At 38.7% G+C, this 18,551-nt stretch overlaps 2 protein-coding genes across 2 annotated transcripts in view; both read left to right on the forward strand.

Annotated features, from left to right (window-relative positions):
* The first annotated feature begins 2,451 nt into the window (after positions 1 to 2,451).
* LOC135472923 (uncharacterized) lies at positions 2,452 to 9,920 on the forward strand. The gene is made up of 2 exons (XM_064752655.1): positions 2,452 to 2,587; positions 6,930 to 9,920. The coding sequence occupies exon 2, from the start codon at positions 6,940 to 6,942 to the stop codon at positions 8,140 to 8,142; it is 1,203 nt and encodes a 400-aa protein (XP_064608725.1). The 5' UTR covers positions 2,452 to 2,587; positions 6,930 to 6,939; the 3' UTR covers positions 8,143 to 9,920.
* A 2,806-nt stretch (positions 9,921 to 12,726) lies between these two features.
* LOC135472528 (sodium/iodide cotransporter-like) overlaps positions 12,727 to 18,551 on the forward strand; it is a 44,096-nt gene continuing 38,271 nt past the window's right edge. Inside the window, exon 1 of the mRNA XM_064752072.1 lies at positions 12,727 to 13,071. Coding sequence (XP_064608142.1) covers positions 12,727 to 13,071 — 345 coding nt within the window. The remainder of the gene's footprint in view (positions 13,072 to 18,551) is intronic.

The raw sequence follows: 18,551 nt of genomic DNA on the forward strand, positions 1-18,551 counted from the left end.
TTTAGCGGAACATTGTGTGTATATGAAGTGTATATTTAACAGCTGATATTTTCCTTCGCATAAAGTCATTCATGTATTTATTTATATCTGAACTTTCATTAATACTGTTTTCCCACAAGGACACGAGATTAATTCATTTTTTTCTTCACTTTTTTGAAGTCTTATGCTGTCGTCAAGAATACCTTTTCTTAATGGCGACAACCAGGAGAATCGACGTAACAAATCGCATAGAGCGCTGAAGTAACCTCACAAGGTACTAAACACGGCTCCTGACGTAATGCCACAGCCGACAAATAGGGGTACAGGACTGAATCAAATGACCTCATCGATCAGGGGGATTTCTCTGCATCTTGTCTAAATAAGGGTATGTACCACATATTTTGAGGATGGTCCTGGGTATCCCCGGATCTCCTCCCTTTTCCCTCCCACCATAATGCTGGCCACCGTTGAATAGAAATAAATAAATGTATAGCATGTGACCACAATGTAGCAACAACGGGAGCTTTTTCAGTACTTATCCTAGCCAGAGCGGGTAAGAATATAGCTAAAAGAATTACTGGATTTTGGATTAAGGGACCGGAGTTAAAATCCCAGAAACCCAGAAAGCAAATTCTTCAAACACCTATCTATACATCTATCTATATAAATAAATATATAAAACCAGAGCAGCAATGAAAATGTGACAGGCGACAGATGATCACGCGCAGTGCCTTGTCATTTGATACGGTATGATTATTATCCCATGATCGATATTTAAAAAGCCGAGGACAACATTCACAAAATTCTGTCAGTTGTCAGTAACATGAAGAGTTATATCCCAGTTTAGAACGTTACCAGAGAAAAATAAATACGGGAGAAATTTAGTCTTCGATGTATTTTGGAGAACGTTGTCACATGCAAACGTCTTTTCAAATAATTTTAACGAGCTTTATTGTTTCCTGACAGTAAGTTCTCCAACCTAAACACCGTTAGATGGAGGGGTCGTAATCATCAACTATAGTGGACGTTACAGGGCAATGATCGCAAGACCAATTCCAAAACAGCGTTCAACGCAAAACACAAAGAACTAAGGCAGCCCTGTACATATACAAAAACACTTTACCACAGAGTCATGTTAAGAAAGTAATTTGTAATGATGTAAAAATGACGTAATGAATGTTAAGTGTGCCTACATTTAATCGTTATCCTAATTGTGTACCATGCTAGTTGTAAGTTGTTCAATTATTTATGTGTATGTCAGTTACGCATAATTTGATTGCAATTCAACTTCAAGTATATCCTGTGTGGTGATTTTATTCAAGGCGAATACATATTCATCAAGGCGAATACATACATGTGCACCAACCACTTCAACAAGTCATGGCATACACACGTCTATCCAACAGTGTTTACACCAAAGAAGTCATTTTATACTTAAATGTACATATAAATATTTGCACTGGTAGTTTAGTACAGTTAAACACATAAACATTCCTAGCGATTGGAGTTTCATAAAGTACTTCCCTGTGCAATTCTCGCTTATCGTCCTTTTTTTCATAATTCCTGGTGAAGTTGACATGGTTGGTAAAGTGCACATGATAGCCAAACCGCTATAAATCATGACACGAAAAGCAAACAAAATACCCCCGTTACCGGCTTGTGAGAGAGGACAGAGTCAATGTTACAGCCTTGCAGTAGCTCGCTATACGAAAACCGCCCATGACGTGTGGTTCACAAAATACTTCTCTGGATATATGTTTTTTCTATCTTTCGGAAAACCCGTGTGAGACCCGGAAGTTGTTTACAACACACAGTGGAGATACAGTGGAGGTACCCACACCTACGGCCACTGAGATTAATTTTCAACCACCGTAGCCTTCCTGTTACATCATATCAAAGTAGTTTTGTGTGTCGCTTGATATGTGTACAAATACACGTAGCGCGTTTATACTGCATAGGCATGCTCGAATATAGGTGAACGCTCCCTGCGTATAGCAAAATGACATATGCACAAACTGCACAAGTATACTAAATTTTACTTAGTACACAATTCACAGCTAACTATTTTGACTCGTCATATTGGACCTATAACCAATTATTTACTCCCATCGTCATTTCATAAATAAAAAAACAAAATGGAATCAATTGGACAAAATTCTGAAAAAAATCTCATTGTACACTATTCTCCGATAAAGAAGGAAGAAGGGATCGGAGAATCCAGTAATTGTGTAATTACATGTCATACGTATGTCCCGATTATAAACCTCTCGTTATAATTAATGACCGATATATCTACACGCCGGTTTTTACTGATATCCGAGGTTATCATGTGACAATCTGGGGATTTCCCGGCGAAAAGTGAACAGCCAATCAGTGGGCTCTTTACATTTGGTGTCCAGGACAGTGTGAACATCCTGGATTTAAAAAACTGGAACTTCTCAGAAGCAATCATTTGTTAGGACTTTTACAAATAGCGGCTTTTGTAGAGGTAAGTGATAGAGCTTTATAGTCTGCCCTTTTAAAGCAAGTAGTAAAGCAAGACTGCGGTATTGCCAGACAAACCTAGCAGAGAGAAGCTGCTGACCGCATAGCACTACAATACCTTGAGGTTCGTATCTCATTTTTATTTGTCATTTATTCCCGCGATCTGAAAAAACAAAGAAAGAAACGATGGCTACTCTTCCAACGCTCTTAGTTAAAAAATAATAACCAACCCTTTAACCCTTTTGAATAAATTTGTTTACTTTAATGATAGAAAATTATCCAACTTGAAATGACACTAGAAACGTTAAACAGGTCACGTGAACTGTAGCCTATATTAAGGACGTGATAAATAGTGCTGGGAAGCCTATAAAATATTTAATTCTTAATTTCCTGGGAGAAACCTATGACTATCCACAGATTGCTTTTTTAAAAAATATTTCTTGTTCGGTTCTTTTGGGGTTGGTATATAATAGCCAGGAATTCCGTTGAAATGAAAAAAAAAATATATTATGCGCATTTAAAGTCTATGCGCCAAATCTACTGATACTTCGAGGTCTGTTGTTTCGGTTGTTAGATAATTATAGTTGTAAATTATTTTTTGATAATTCATAGACGCATAATAATCGTCACGATTCATGGGTTACAAGTGACAGGTAATGGTATATTTAGACTGTGTAAATTCTGACGCTACTCTTGTGTTAACTATTACCCTGTACGTGTGGGCCTTCATAACTCATATAGGCCGTTATATTGTGAAATTCAAGAAATCCTGAAGGAATAAAAGGAAATACCCCCTAATGCAAGAGAAAATCAAATAATAATCTCTTGTTAACATGCTTGGAATAATTAACTAAATCAGAGATAAACGAGACGAAAACAGAAATAATATAGGGAAAACTCTAGTTCATGAGAAATCCAACCCCTATAAATATGTACCCCTATAACAGGCAAATAGCAGTGTACAAACATACACACCTATGTATGTCTACTGTAAGCCCCTGGGGTCACGGATTGTGAATTTACCTCTGTCGTCTTCTTGTCACGTTTACCTGTCGTCTTAACAAGGAAGTTCCCTTGACGTAAGAAACACCAGGGTATTTGAATTTCTAGGCGGAGTATTTTTCTTCTATACCGCTACACAACAAAACACGTAGCTCTAGTGGAAAAATCCAGGGTTACTTGATAAAAGTTGTAGGTTAGCCAAAACATAAAACCTTATACAACTATACTGCCAGTGGTGTTGATGACATTAGACAGGGTGATATAGTCGGCCCATTATAGTGTATGTACAGCCTGGGGATCTGTTCAATGTTTACGTCTACAGATTTAACGTACTTTAAGAATTACGTTGAAGAAACGAGTGGTAACCACGCTATGTAGTTGTTTAATTTGTTACGAAATATTTTACCAAAGTGTGCAGATTAAAAAAGCAAACTGTACGGCTTGAAGTCACGAATTTTAACAAAAATTGAGATGAAAGATTGGAGCTCTGGTGGGAAAGGAAACAAGATATAACGTACGGTAGTGGAAGTACATGTATTACGTTTTGAAATTGGCTATGTGATAGAGTACTTACATCACGTCAGTCAAACGAAAAAAATGTATGCAATAACACCAAACTTTAATCCCCACTGTACAAAAAATAAAAGAAAAGTAAATGTAAATAATTCATAGAAGCAAGCGAATATAGCTCAATAGATATATGTGGTTTTAGGTTATCTAAGCGAAACAACAGAAATGACACGTACCCATCAAAAATACAATGTCCTCTTATAGGGCAATCAACTTTTAAGTTTCTTCACATTTGCCGTATTACTGCATTTGTTAGATAAAATAAACTTTTGTTAACTAAAAGAAAAAAGTTTATTTTTATTATATAAAAGAATCAGTCTGAACTAAGAAAAAGTGATGAGTATACACACATCTACATTTTCTAAATTAAAAACAAATGAGAGAATGGACTACAGTTAAACCAAAATGTATGTAATTCAAAAAAACCCATATATGAATTTTGTAAATGAAAAAAAGTTGCCAAAGTTTTTTGATATTTGATATCGTAACACAAAGTCTAGTATTATAATAGTCTGACGTCCTTTTTCACTTTTTTTATTTTCCCCGAAAATGTCCAGTCATTCATAGCCGGATCTGACCGACCACATGACCATAACAAACGCTGTGGATACTTAGATGAAATTCTATGTCACGTTTAACCAGGAAGCAAACAGAAAGCAAATTTTCCTTGAGAGTGCCAAAATCTGACGATTTTCTTTTATGCGCGATCGTTTGCAACCTTTATAAACAAATGTATCCCACTACAATAATTGTAGGTCTAGTGACCTTCGGCGGTCCTTGACGGTTGTGTGCTGGATTGAACGAATGATTATGGCTTAAACCACGTCGAAAATATTTCACCCTTATTATGGCGATCAAGGGTTTGAATCCAAGTCTCGCTGTCGCGGTTTTAAGAGCGGAGGTTTCTCCGGAACCTGGTGAAAGATGGAAGTTACATGTAATTCTGGGCTGCGTCAAGCATACTTGACAATGCAAGGTCATGTCGTAAAATATTTGTATACAGAATCCAACACTTATCACAATAAATAACGGAGCCGTGATCCTGAAAGTCGTTCCCATTTCCAGACATTACACGTCAACAAAACAAACAGATACATATATAATAAACCAGGGAGAGACCATCTCCGGCAGTGAAGTATTGTTTTCAATGTTAACACACACTAAGCTTGCCATGTTCATTAAAAAAGATCTACATTTGCTTCGAAATTATTTCAATGTTAGTCCAAATTGAATGATACTGTGATATGTACTTGCCTGATATTGTACATGGCTGTGACGTCAACAGTTTTGTACGTAAAGCGTAAGGGTTTGGTATAGAAGCGAATAAATTAGGGATTTTCCTCAACATGTACAGACACCCATAGATGTTTTAAAGGGTATACACCAGGTAAAAATGGACATATTCCTGTGAGTTCCCCGTGGGGGCCTCCGTGGCTCAGTCGGTTAAAGCGCTAGCGCAGCGTAATGACCCAGGAGTCTCTCACCAATGCGGTCGCTGTGAGTTCAAGTCCAGCTCATGCTGGCTTCCTCTCCGGCCGTACGTGGGAAGGTCTGTCAGCAACCTGCGGATGGTCGTGGGTTTCCCCCGGGCTCTGCCCGGTTTCCACCCACCATAATGCTGACCGCCGTCGTATAAGTGAAATATTCTTGAGTACGGCGTAAAACACCAATCAAAAAAAAAAAAAAAAAAAAAAAAAAAGTTCCCCGTGCATGTGGGCTGGGGAAAAATACTATACAGGTAGTTAAATCCTTTGCTTTGTTTGCTTTAAAGTGGCAGTTGCCTTTTTCAAAACATACATTTGGAAAGCATTTGAAACCTGATGACGACAGATGGAGCTATAGTAGTGGAGTTTTTTTTACATGCTAACACGCTAGGCAGACGTTCACCTTTTTCGGCTATGAATCCGTGTATCAGTCTAGGCAGGGTGAGGTGTGTGTGTGGGGGGGTTATTGAGGTTGGTGGTTGGGGGGTGGGGGTGAGGGGGTCCTTGATTATGACTTCTCGCAGAATTTCACGGATTTCTTTATTCATACAGCTGGTCTTTCAGTTGCAGATCTACATGTACATGTAAACACAGTCAAATTACTTGCCAAAGTGTATTCAGCATGCATTTATGGAAATGAATATATTATTTTTAACAGTTACTTTGCCTAATTTATGAACAGCCTGTAATTGGACTGCTATACTTAAATGTCTAGAGGTGGGGTGTTCTTACTATATTTATACTTACGCGATAAGAGCTTATTTGCTCTGTTGGCCTACTCACGATCGCCTACTTAATGTTCATAACCGCTGACTGGTTAATGGGTGGAGGAAAGTGGGTGGACCGTGCACGATATCACTGCAGCTCACTTAGTACTTGACAAGCAGTCTGAATGCTACCGGATTCGAACACACCTCTCCGTTAGTCACTTGTTCGCGGCCTAAATTGAGGAAGTGCGTTACAATAACCAGTACTGAGTGGATCTACATGCATGTACCTACGCATAGTAATTTATCAGCTAAATAGAATAATGCTTATAAAGGATGTGAAATGGTATAAAATATTGAATTGTTACTCAGTTGTTTAATTGAGACTTAGCGTGTAGGGTACATTAGGTTGACGAGCTTATTGTACAGTTGGCATAAACTTGCCTCGTTGACTGGTTCACGATTTTGTGAATTAAATGCATTTAAAACCACTTGTGTGTGTTGAAGCTCAATTTAGGGCTTGGAAGTCGCTAATTATCTCTCTCTGTCTTTTCATCTTTCATTACGTTTGTATTATTGTAACTTCTTGTAACTTTTCATCATGTAAGAAGATCTCGTATGCTATATCTGCCGTTATCGTTGAACTATATTTTCGTGATTCGAATAGAGACTTGAAATAATTCAGATCTTTTGTCTGATTCAGGATAATAAAGATGGATAGATCGAAAATAAAAGTTGACAGAATGATGACAAAGATGGACAGGGCAGCAAATGGATCCCCTGAAACGTGGAAACCCTGGACAGAAAACAAAAGCCGAGACCAGTTTGCAAATCGTGAGTGTCCAGAGTTCCCGTCCTTCGGGTCTGAGTGCTGTAGCCTTGTTGGCATGCTCTGCGTATTGTTCTGCTGTGGACCGTGTCAGAATTCTTTGCCATGGACGTTACGTGTTGTCCCTTTTTGCGCTTGCGTACTTTTCCTTGCCGTCCTAGTTGTATCTGTGATACAGTATGGTTACTATCGAGATCGGAATTTCCACCTCTCACCGACTGACATTCTTCGTGTTGTCGACAATCGGTCAGCTGCCTTCTGCAGTGAGTTTGACCTGGACTCTACGAGCCGATTTACGGCATACTTGTTCGACCAACAACCTGTTGTAAACCAGGACGTCAAGACTCGCCACATGTGGACAGAAACTGTCTTTGTACAAAATAACAAGCCTGTCGAGAAAAGTCTCTTACTGTTGAAAGGTTCTGTGATGAAACTGAAAATCTGTCCCGACTACAATCTCAACTTTTGTGCTATCGAAGGCGAGAAGGCGTTTCAGAGCTGGACTAAACACAAGTCACCATCAAACTGTTTTCAGAGCGGGAAGATCAATCGCGAAAAATGTCGGTCGGTTGAAATGAAATCAAAAAACTCAGGACACATTTACTTCATCTTTACTGCAACAAAATCTGCAACGTGGGTTGATCTGACCTTTACTCTAAACAGGACCAACTATGACGTCAAGAAAGCTGTAGAATTCTGTGACGTCACACAGCATTGCCAGTTTTCTATACCGTTTCACTCGCGGAGCACTGTTGTTGTATCAAGTTTTATAAATGGGGGAGCGGATACTGTCCTAAAAACTCATTGTAGTCCAGGAATCATGTTTTACGTTTTCATTTTTGTGATTCCAGTGGTTGCCTGTCTTGTTTTAGGTATGGTTTTTGTCTATGTTGTCAGACAAGATGTTAACAGAAAGTTGGATTTAGACAGAAGATTGAATTCCGTCGCCCGTCGCCCTGCAGATAGTCATCTTAAAGTCAGCCTGCTGAAGTCCAACCTTATCCACTACCACACTTTTCATAAAAATTCAGAAATACCAAAATGCTTAGCCTCACCGAAAAATTCTAACACATTTGGCAGTTCTTAAGAGGTTTAGTTTGTTAACTTTTAGGCTTGTATACAGGATGTATCTAAATGTTTTAGTCTTTCAGACTGGAACAAATTGTTTTGTACTTTGTATTTCCTTGGGAAATTAGTGCTTAAAATAAAATATAAAGAAATTAAAATAAACATCATGGGAAAATACACTGAAAATTATATACATTTTTAAAAAAATTTTCCTGATTGAAGTGAATGCAGTTAAATGCTTGAATGCTGGAGTGAGGTTTTTATGGGCCACAGACCTATTGATATAGTCGTATGCTAGCAGTGTAAATAAGACCATTCCAATATTGAACATTCCGTTATGTAGGCCTACAGCAAAGCCTTGTCGTCCTAAAATATAGCAGCATCATTAGTTTCAACATTAAGCGTTGCAGACCTCCAATGCTTTTTATATTCTGTATGCTTTCCCTTCACTCGAGAAAAAAAACCCTTCAGAAATAGATCAGAAATTGATAAAGAGACCGAGTGGAAATGAGTTGACATGGTTACTCGCAGACCCTGTATTTACACTACCGCATAATATCTTTTGTTATATTGTTATAGTCACTTATAAGGGACTTCAGCAGGACTTAATAAGGAAGTATTTTGTTTCCCTGCTTAAACGGGTTTTTCAGGTTTAGTCTTGGGTTTGATTTATGTTTATCTTTTGCAAGAATTGCTACGAATGATTTATGATGACTTATTATGTTGATGATTTATTATGTTTGTTTGAAAAATGATTTATCTAGGTAATGTCAGTTTTGAATTGTGAGTTGAATCTTACTCGTCAGTTAAATATGTAACCTTGTGATGATTTTTTAATGTGCTTTAACAGTGTATCAGGAAGTTGTCATTGTATCTGATAAATATGACGAATTATGTACTGTGTTTGGAGTTTTAGTAAGTCAACTTTCATGCTGTCATATGTAAATGATGATTTATGTTCGTGTTAATCAGTAAATACATCGTTTTTACACCTGTTACATGTGATGATTTATGCAGTGTGGTAGTGTGTAAATAAGCCACCATCATACTTGCTACACATGATGGTTTATGTACTGTTTTATTGTATCAATAATGTATAATCATGTGCGTTACATGTCTGATGACATTTGCACTGTGTTAGTGTGTAAATCGCCATCATACCTGTTACATATGATGGTTTATTTACTTTGTTATTGTATCGATAATATATGATCATGCCTGTTACATATGATGACTTTTGTACAGTGTGTGTTTTAGGGTGCAAATAAATCGCCATCATACCTCTAACATATATCATGATTTATGCACTGTGCTGTAGTATCAGTTATGCGTGATCATGTCTGTTACATATGATGATTTATGTACAGGGTTATTGTATCAATAATGTATGATCATGCCTGTTACATGTGATGACATTTGCACTGTGTTAGTGTGTAAATAAATCGCCATCATACCTGCTACATATGATGATTTATGCACCGTGCTATGATATCAGTAATGCATGATCATGTCTGTTACATGTGGTTACTTTTGTACCGTGGTAGTGAGCAAATAAGACGTAATCATACATATGATGATATATACACTGTGATAGTGTACAAATAATGTGTGATCATGCCAGTTAATTGTGATTTTTTTGTACTGTGTTAGTGTGTAAAAATATCGTCATCTTGCCTGTTACACATGGGGATTTATGTTTTGTGTTATTGTGTCAATAGTGCGTGAGCATTCTTGTTACTTATGATGACTTTTGTATTGCGTTGTTATTGTGTAAATAAATTGCCGTCATATACCTGTTACTTGTCATTCGTCGACTCACATAATTAAATAAAGGGAGACAATTAACAGAAAGATCAGTTATAACTTGAAGACACGGTTATCGGCCTTGAAAGCTAAGGTTTACGACCCACTTTTGTCAATAAGAGATTAAGAGTAAACAAGAATGCAGAAAAAACAACGTTTGTTTACATATATTTCTAACTGTGTAACGTATAACATTTTAGTGAAATCCATTGATCTTCCTTTGTAAATGGAACTGACATCTCTCTTCATACATCTCTAAATCTGAGTCTGTATTTACCATTGCCGATCATGGATTGTTGAGAAAGACTGGCGAGCGTAACACTGATCTGCGCATGGCAGCCGTAAATGTATAGACTCTAAAAGATTTGGCACAGTACTTGTTACATGTGCTGCTTTGTTACATGTGAGGAATTACGACACAATGGAGAATGTAAAACGTGACTTTAAAAATAAACAGGAGCGGTTCAGTTATTCTACCTTCACTTTGTAACACTCGATGACTGTTTGATAGGTGTTTTGAAGAATACATCCCTCACACGACGGCGTGTATTTGTAGAGAACATGGAAGTGACCGGAGGAAAGCGCCAGAATAGGAACTAACTCGCCAACGTCTCACTTTCGAAGAACATCTTAGTGTAAATAGGCCTATCCCTCATTTATCACATGAACATCTCAGTGTAGATAGGACTATCCCTCATTTATCGTAAGAACATCTTAGTGTAGATAGGCCTATCCCACATTTATCACATGAACATCTTGGTTTAGATAGGTCTATCCCTCATTTATCAGCTGAAAATCTTAGTGTAGCTAGGCCTATCCCTCATTTATCAACTGAACATCTTAGTGTAGAAAGGCCTATCCCTCATTTATCACATGAACATTTTGGATATAATAATTTTCAAGTAAAAGGCATTTATTCTATACTTCTGGTTGTCGAGTTTATATGGCAATATGGATTTTTTTTCTCCAGGACGAATGTTTTTCGTATATCACTGAGGACTGAAGTCTTCTTTCCTCATACATGCATGCAGATTTTAGACCTGTGTTTTTGTATTCAGAGAACCTTAAATGTTAATCAACTTAGAACTCTTTCGATACCCATTTATGCTTACACTGGGATTCACACATCCTCTTTTATCAGGAGTTTGCTCTCGTTTTCTGGTCACGCATAATCTCTCATCTATTCGTGTGAAAGATTGAACCCCAAATTGAACTCGAGCTCTGAAGGATATCCTGTGTGCTTATTCGGACAGCAGTTCAAGGGAAGTAACTTTTACTCCCCCAATTCACGGGAAATTGAGCAGTATTATGAAATGTTTCATTATTGTATATGGTAGATCTCGCGAGACTGCATTGTGTCACGTAAAGTGCACACCTGGTTGGGTTTATTTGCACACCACACTAACAACTCCCTGCAGTCGGGAAGTATGACGTAAGCCTGTCTAGAATTTACACTGGCCCACGTCTGGGATTTCATAGCAACCGTCATATTATCATGTCCCTATGCAGTACATGAGAACGGAGTTGAGAGCCTTACACTCGTCCATAATGCCCAACATGTAATTTCTTTCTTTCTCGTTCTCATTCTTTTCAAACTGAGGTGAAGGTTTCGCGTTTATTCATGTTTACTTTGTAGATGTGTTATTTTCTAGAGTAACTTACCCTTCTCCACCAGCACAATGCAATACTTAGTGACGCATGGACTCCGTGGCCGAGTTGGTAAGAGTTGATTTCGAGTCCTGCTATTGCTGGGGAAGGTTTTTCGGCAACCTGCGGATGAGCGGGCTCTGTCTGGTTTCCTCACACCATAATGCTGGCCCCCGACGTACAAATGAAATATTCGTGGGTACGGCGTAAAACACCAGTCAAATAAATAAATATTTTGTGAGGCTGTAAAAAAAGATTCCCATTTCGTTTGCAGTTTCAGGGATTTTTTATTCCTGCGTGCTTACTGAGAAAGAATAGAAAAGAGAAATTAAGTTGTACCAGTTTTCCTTAGCTAAGAGAAACAATCAAATTGCTAGTATCTGAAATAATAGTTTCTCATTGACAACTAAATCAGTGTGAACAGATTTCAGGGGTTTGTTTTCTTCTCTAAAATTTTGACAGTGTGGAGTGCAGCATTTCCACTGGTTCACCATGTCAGAGAAAAATTAAATCGTGAAGTGGTTGCGAGTGTGTCGAAAGCGTTTCGGTGTCTCTTAAAATGATACCCGTACGCGTACGTTACATATCAAACGTACATTAAAACTATACAATGATGTTAAGCTGGATGTGAGCTCCTATATTGAATGAGTGGTTAATTGTTCAAAGATGTGTAAGAAATTCAGACAAACTTGAATCTTAAGTCTGTCTCCTACATAACACAGAGGCTATTGTCATCAAAGGGACATTTTGACCCCAGTTTGATGCTAACAGCTGCACCTGAAAGTCTGCTACACATGAACCAAGACTAGTTAAAATACCGCTGTTTAGGAACGTTAATGATGGAGTAACAATATTGTGACTGTTCTCGACAAGCCTATTCAAGCTCCATGGCTTAGACAGAGATGGAGATATCTACACTGTAATAAAGCAAGATTATCATGGGTTCGCTACATGGAACAAGGATAGGCTAACCTACAAACAAAAATCACACACTTTTTATACTCTGCTTCTCAATGATAAATCTATACAATGATGTTAGCCTGGATGTGGGCTGTTTTTGATAGTGTTATCTGTATCTATGATGGCCATATCACAGGGATGGGGTGAACATAGTAACATACATTGTATACAAACTGAGCTTGAAAAAGTTAGGATGCGAGAGTCATTTACTATCCACCCGGCGGACTATGCTGTTTGTGGGGTTACCACGGCCTTATCTCTAGGGATAGGATTTTACCATGCCTTGGCTAAAGGTGGCCAAAACTCTACCTCCAAATACCTGGTTGGTAACCGTGACATGGGCTTGATCCCGGTGTCCTTCTCTCTCGTTGTGACATACATGTCCTCTATATTCGTGTTGGGGTCTCCCGCAGAGGCCTACGTTTACGGTGTTCCGAACGTCCTGTCTTTCTCGCTGGTTATCCTATTTTCTAACGCACTGGCCGCCTGGATAACCGTACCGCTTCTACATCCGCTCAACATCACCAGTGCTTACGAGGTAAGGCAGCATTTCTGTCTTTATTTATTTATTTTATTGTTATTTTACGCCGTAACCAAAAACATAGATGGCTGGTAAATTACATTAGATGTTTGGCTTCCACAGTAGCTCTGTGACACAGAGATTCCGGGCTCGACTCCGGCTAGGGTCAGATGCCTTATCTCTATCCCTGTTTTGATGAACATCTATACATTTGTCAGATGGTCTGTTTACATGTAGTAATCATCTCGCAACGGGATACGGAAATAACATCCATCCGGCTAGAAAAGTAAAATTAACCGGCTACTTACGACGTCATATAACGAGAAGCTGTTATAAAAACAAAAACAAAGAAGTAGTATATAGTCGTAGGCTTACACAGATACAGCAATTAATTCATCTGCAAAGTCACCTAAAGGAAGTCATCATCTCTCTGACGGCCAATCAAACCAACTGTGTTACATTAATGTTGGCCGATGGACTGGAATAACCATCACAAAGCACTTCCTCATGTGTAAACATGACAGTTCCTTACCCGGGACTGAGAATTTTCAAGATGATTACAGATCTGGGCCATGGAATATTTGTTAAGATCACGGTCAGTATGTTTTATTTTTTTTTTTATTTGATTGGTGTTTTACGCCGTACTAAAGAATATTTCCCTTATACAACGGCGACCAGCATTATGATGGGAGGAAACCGGACAGAAACATCCGCAGGTTGCTGCAGACCTTCCCATGTACATCCGGAGAGGAAGCCAGCATGAGCTGGACAATCAACTGAGCCGTTGAGGTCCTCCAGTCAGTATGTCACCCCTGCTTTCAAAACCATCCTAAATACATTTTCTCGCCGTTCATAAGCAACGAAATTGTTTCACGTGCTGGTTAAACCACGTTGTGCATACTTTAGGTAAAGAGAATATATGTGTGTACAGTCACATTGGAAAGAAAGGTTGAAACGAAGTTCTTGCCTTTTCTGACATCACTTCCTGTTTCATCACTGTGGCCCCATTGACTGCGTTCAATATTACTCGATATTTCTGTACAAAGTTTGCTAGCGGTGGTAGCGATGCAAACCGAGCGTAGAGGGCGTCACATGCGCTGGAGGACGCTCGAGAGACCACTTTACGGTCTGCCCCACCCGAGATTGATAAAATCGTTAAACAATGATACTAATATAAATTTAATAAATTTAAAACCAGTAATTCATCGAATGTATTACAAGGTTTGGAAACATTTTACCACTTAGCACTGGAACGAAGGAGCAATGTAAGTAGACTATAAAACAGCTAATATATGTGTGTTATGTCTACATTGCCAGTGATATACTTTGTATCAGGTTTGCCAGCAATCTACATGTACATCTCTAATGCGTATACAACGTGTATCACCGTTTATTTCCAATTGTTCGCTTTGCCTGATAGTCTGCCACATCCTTTACGTCCAGTCGTTTAGCATTCATGTGCCTCTTATAAGTTACTATGGGCCATTTGTTTAACCAAAGGTCTGCCCAACCAGTCATGTTTACTTGCTCTATCCTCACAGTGCTTGGCGTCAAGCGAGGCAGCAACAAGTACCAATCTTAATCAATCAATAAATTATTAAAGTCTGGGGTATGGCCCGGGTTTGATCCCGGGTCTCCCGATTCGAGGCAGGCTTCATAGAAAGATCGTAGATTACTTCGTGAATATTAGAATTGTGACATATAAAAAGTACAACCATTTTGATCACACGATGGATGTGCCAGAAGAATAATGTATTGCTCATTATATACTTATATCGGAAAAAACACCTGCACATATAGGCCTTACTTTAAATATGAATACCCATGCCTCACTGACAAGTGCAAATTTAAAGACCCTTTGTTAAATATAAGGTAGTTTACTGAATTAAGTCATACATGTATGTCTGCTTGGGGTTTTACGTCGTATTTAACCCTGTCTCAGTCATATGACAGCTGCGCGTATAGTCCACAGACATGCCTTATCTCTGAATTATGATAATAAATTATACATAGTAATACGATTGAAGTACTGGTTTAAAACGGGACGAAATCCAAGTCCAAATATATTTGTTGGACATGAGCCACATCTGCATTTAGGGCTTAATTACGCAGAGACGATATGTACCAAGAGCTGGTCCCTAATATCACCATACCAAGAAAAAAAAAGAAAACTCAAAGAAAAAAGGAAGATATATTGATGATCATATGTGCAAATAACTTTCCATGTGTCCATCTGAAGATTTCTTCACGTTTATTTTTTGCCCACCGTTAACAATGTATGCTGGCCTTAAATTAGCATCGAAGTATCCCGCTGTATGATACATTGCCTGTCCTGAAAGGTAACTTTCAGGATATAAAATGTCAAATTGCTGCACGGGTACGTTTTCTCGGTATTATCAGCCCTGCATGAATCAACGGGGGAACAAATGACATTTTTATCCCTTTAAATTGTTGTAATGTTATTGTATGTTAAATGTGATGACAACACAGAATTTTGAAAATTCTAGACCGTGACGTCTTGTAAATTTTAATTAACAGCACTGCATTTTTTGTCTCTACTTCTGCGTAAGGCATGGTACTAGGAGGCGTGTAATTTGCTACTATTTATGCATCTACATGAACAGTCAGAATAATCCCAAAACTGAGAGATTATTGACAAGAGGACGTATTTTCACCGGTTACGTGTGACCATTTGCCAGCTATCACACGGTCGTCGATGCTGCTATCTTACTCTCTGTGCTCTGCGTCTACAATGACATTCGTGTTAAATGCAGTTGCGTCATAGGCTGTGGAATGTGTAACCAAACAATGACTTATTTAAATGTCTTTTAAAACACAAACTCTTGAGTCATAGTGTCTTTGGGGTCGACCTGTTCATCATGTAGTCACATCGACATCTACTAAAAGCCTTATTATCAAATTTCACTTTGTGTAACGTGAACTTTTTAACATTTTGTTAATTGCTATTTGGGTAAATAAACTTTTCACTGTATGTATGTAACATGGACACACACGATCACGCAGCACTCGAGTGGGTAGGCCTATATGTCAAGCGACAGCTGTCAACCACACAAAACTGTATGTGATCAGTGGTTTGCTTGCGCCTGCGCGTGTTCCAAAAACCTGCAGACAATAGTCAGAGCTCACGGTGTCACCTCCCCTACCTGTAGACAATAGCCAGGGCTCACGGTATCACATCCCTTGTGTGCATTACAGCACGTTTTGGTATAATTTACTTGTTTGTACCTGCTAGATATGCATAGTCACAGTTTTGATGAACACAGGTAGATATTAATTTTCTCATTGCTCACAAGTAGGATAAAAACTTCTCCAGGGTAAGAGACTCTCCATTGCGCCAGCAGAATGGAGAGAAATACATTTACAATTCACGCGGCAGACTATGCTATTGCAGGAGCTACAACGGCTGTCTCCCTGGGGATTGGAATTTATCACGCAATGGCCAAAGGTGGCCAAAAATCAACGGCCAAATACCTGGTGGGCGACCGGAACATGAGCGTGATTCCAGTGTCGTTCTCACTGGTCGTTACGTACATGTCGTCTATTTTCCTTCTTGGAAATCCGGCCGAAGCGTACGTATACGGGATTCCCAACGTTTTGGCCTTTTCCTTGGTCATTTTCTTCTCCAACGCCCTGGCAGCTTGGTTGACTGTGCCACTCTTGCATCCGCTTCACATTACCAGCTCTTATGAGGTAATTATTTTCTTTCTTTACACAGGTTTAGTGTCCTTACTATACTGAAAAGCACTTATATGCGGACGACATGAAGTATTCAAAAATTGTTCCGTCTCGAATAAACGCTACGATACATATACACCGTAAAATCATTATAGAGTTTCCTAAAGCCTTTCTAAGTTTATCAAGCACGACCGTCATATGTTTGTACTAAGTCCGAATTGACTACAAGTTTTCTATGGTAAAGATGCTATAACCATGGTATCGATTTTCTTATTGTCACCACTATATCATATTCTGTCTATATGTGAGCATTCTACTCATATTTATCACCGAATGACTCCCCGTTGTCATTTGACTCAAACAATGTCCCACGTAAAAAAACCCCAAGCATACATCCATCCATACATCTCTGCCATAAATATAAACCAACATCAAAACTGAAAATTTGTTTCAAACATAGTTAAAAACGTACAGCATAGAGATTGAAATCAGAATAGCAACCACAGTGTGATAGTTTGCAAATGATCACACGCATACATGCAAATGGAGAAATAAGGCCTTCTTGTCAGTTACTTCAGGTACCACTGGGGTGACCTAATGAATAGAGCGTTCGCCTCGAAGTACCGGCCCCGCTTGGTGGAGCGCCCATTTCGGGGGCGGTAGAACCAGGGTCAATCCTGGGTCGGTCACACCGAACACCTTCAAAAGAGAAAGGCGTAACTTTCTCGCTTGGCATTCAGCATTAAGGGGATAGTCCTTCGACTGGTTGACCAGTAAAAATTTTATGGCTCAGACAGGGGCGGCTTACTTAACCTCGTTAAGCTGTCTCGGTGAAGCAGCTCTAGATAAAATACATTTAATTATCATCAACTATTTTACTAGTATGGTACAAGATTTGGATAATTGACCATTTTTTGGATTTTTCCACCAGAAAACTACTGAAAGCTTGTCTTTACACGCTACCGTCCCAATTTCGTACTTTATATAATTTCGTCTTTGATGGATTCTGTTAAACGTTTTTGACAATTGACCTTGCGATAATTGGCCCGGAACATCCAATTGAGTTCATGGCTGGTATACGAATGTCTGTTTTGCATACGAATGTCGGTTTTGACGTAGAGATTCACATCTACTGTTATTACTTGCTGGTTTTCATGGAAAGATTTCTACATTAGGTAAACACTTAAATATCATTAGACGTGAACCGACCGAAATTATCTTACGGACAAGGCGATAATGTACGCACTATTGAAAAATTACAGTGTTGCACCTTTCCAACGTTTTAGAGTGGAGCATCTTATTTACTGGGGCACATCCCACTCTCGGGATGGCCTGTAAATCCTGAGTTGGTAAAACCTATATACCCGACGATAAACCATATTCAATTCACATTGTTCATTTTTAATAACCAATCGATCGTGACTTAACATAAATTACACACGGGAAGAGTGTCAACTGAAACTGGGTCAACAACAAGGGATTTCCAGTATGCTGATCGAATAAATCTTCAAACTAAATCAAATACTTAAACCTTTCAAGGGCCTCAAATTAATTGTATGTCGATACTTGTCGAACAATCTGAGCCAGAATACAATTTTCGTCATTAACACTCTACAGTCTAAATGTTGATAAGAGTGATAGACTAAGCGCATTTTCTCAAAATATTCAAGACCATGAAGTTGCCGTTGTCAGAATCTATTCTAGAAGTCTTATACAAAATTCGAGTGTTTCATCATGCTCGAGTGTTTCATCAAGCTCGAGTGTTTCATCAAGCTCGAGTGTTTTCTCAAGCTGGAGTATTT

Source organism: Liolophura sinensis, chromosome 8, assembly GCF_032854445.1.
Source record: "Liolophura sinensis isolate JHLJ2023 chromosome 8, CUHK_Ljap_v2, whole genome shotgun sequence".
NCBI classification, from domain to species: domain Eukaryota; kingdom Metazoa; phylum Mollusca; class Polyplacophora; order Chitonida; family Chitonidae; genus Liolophura; species Liolophura sinensis.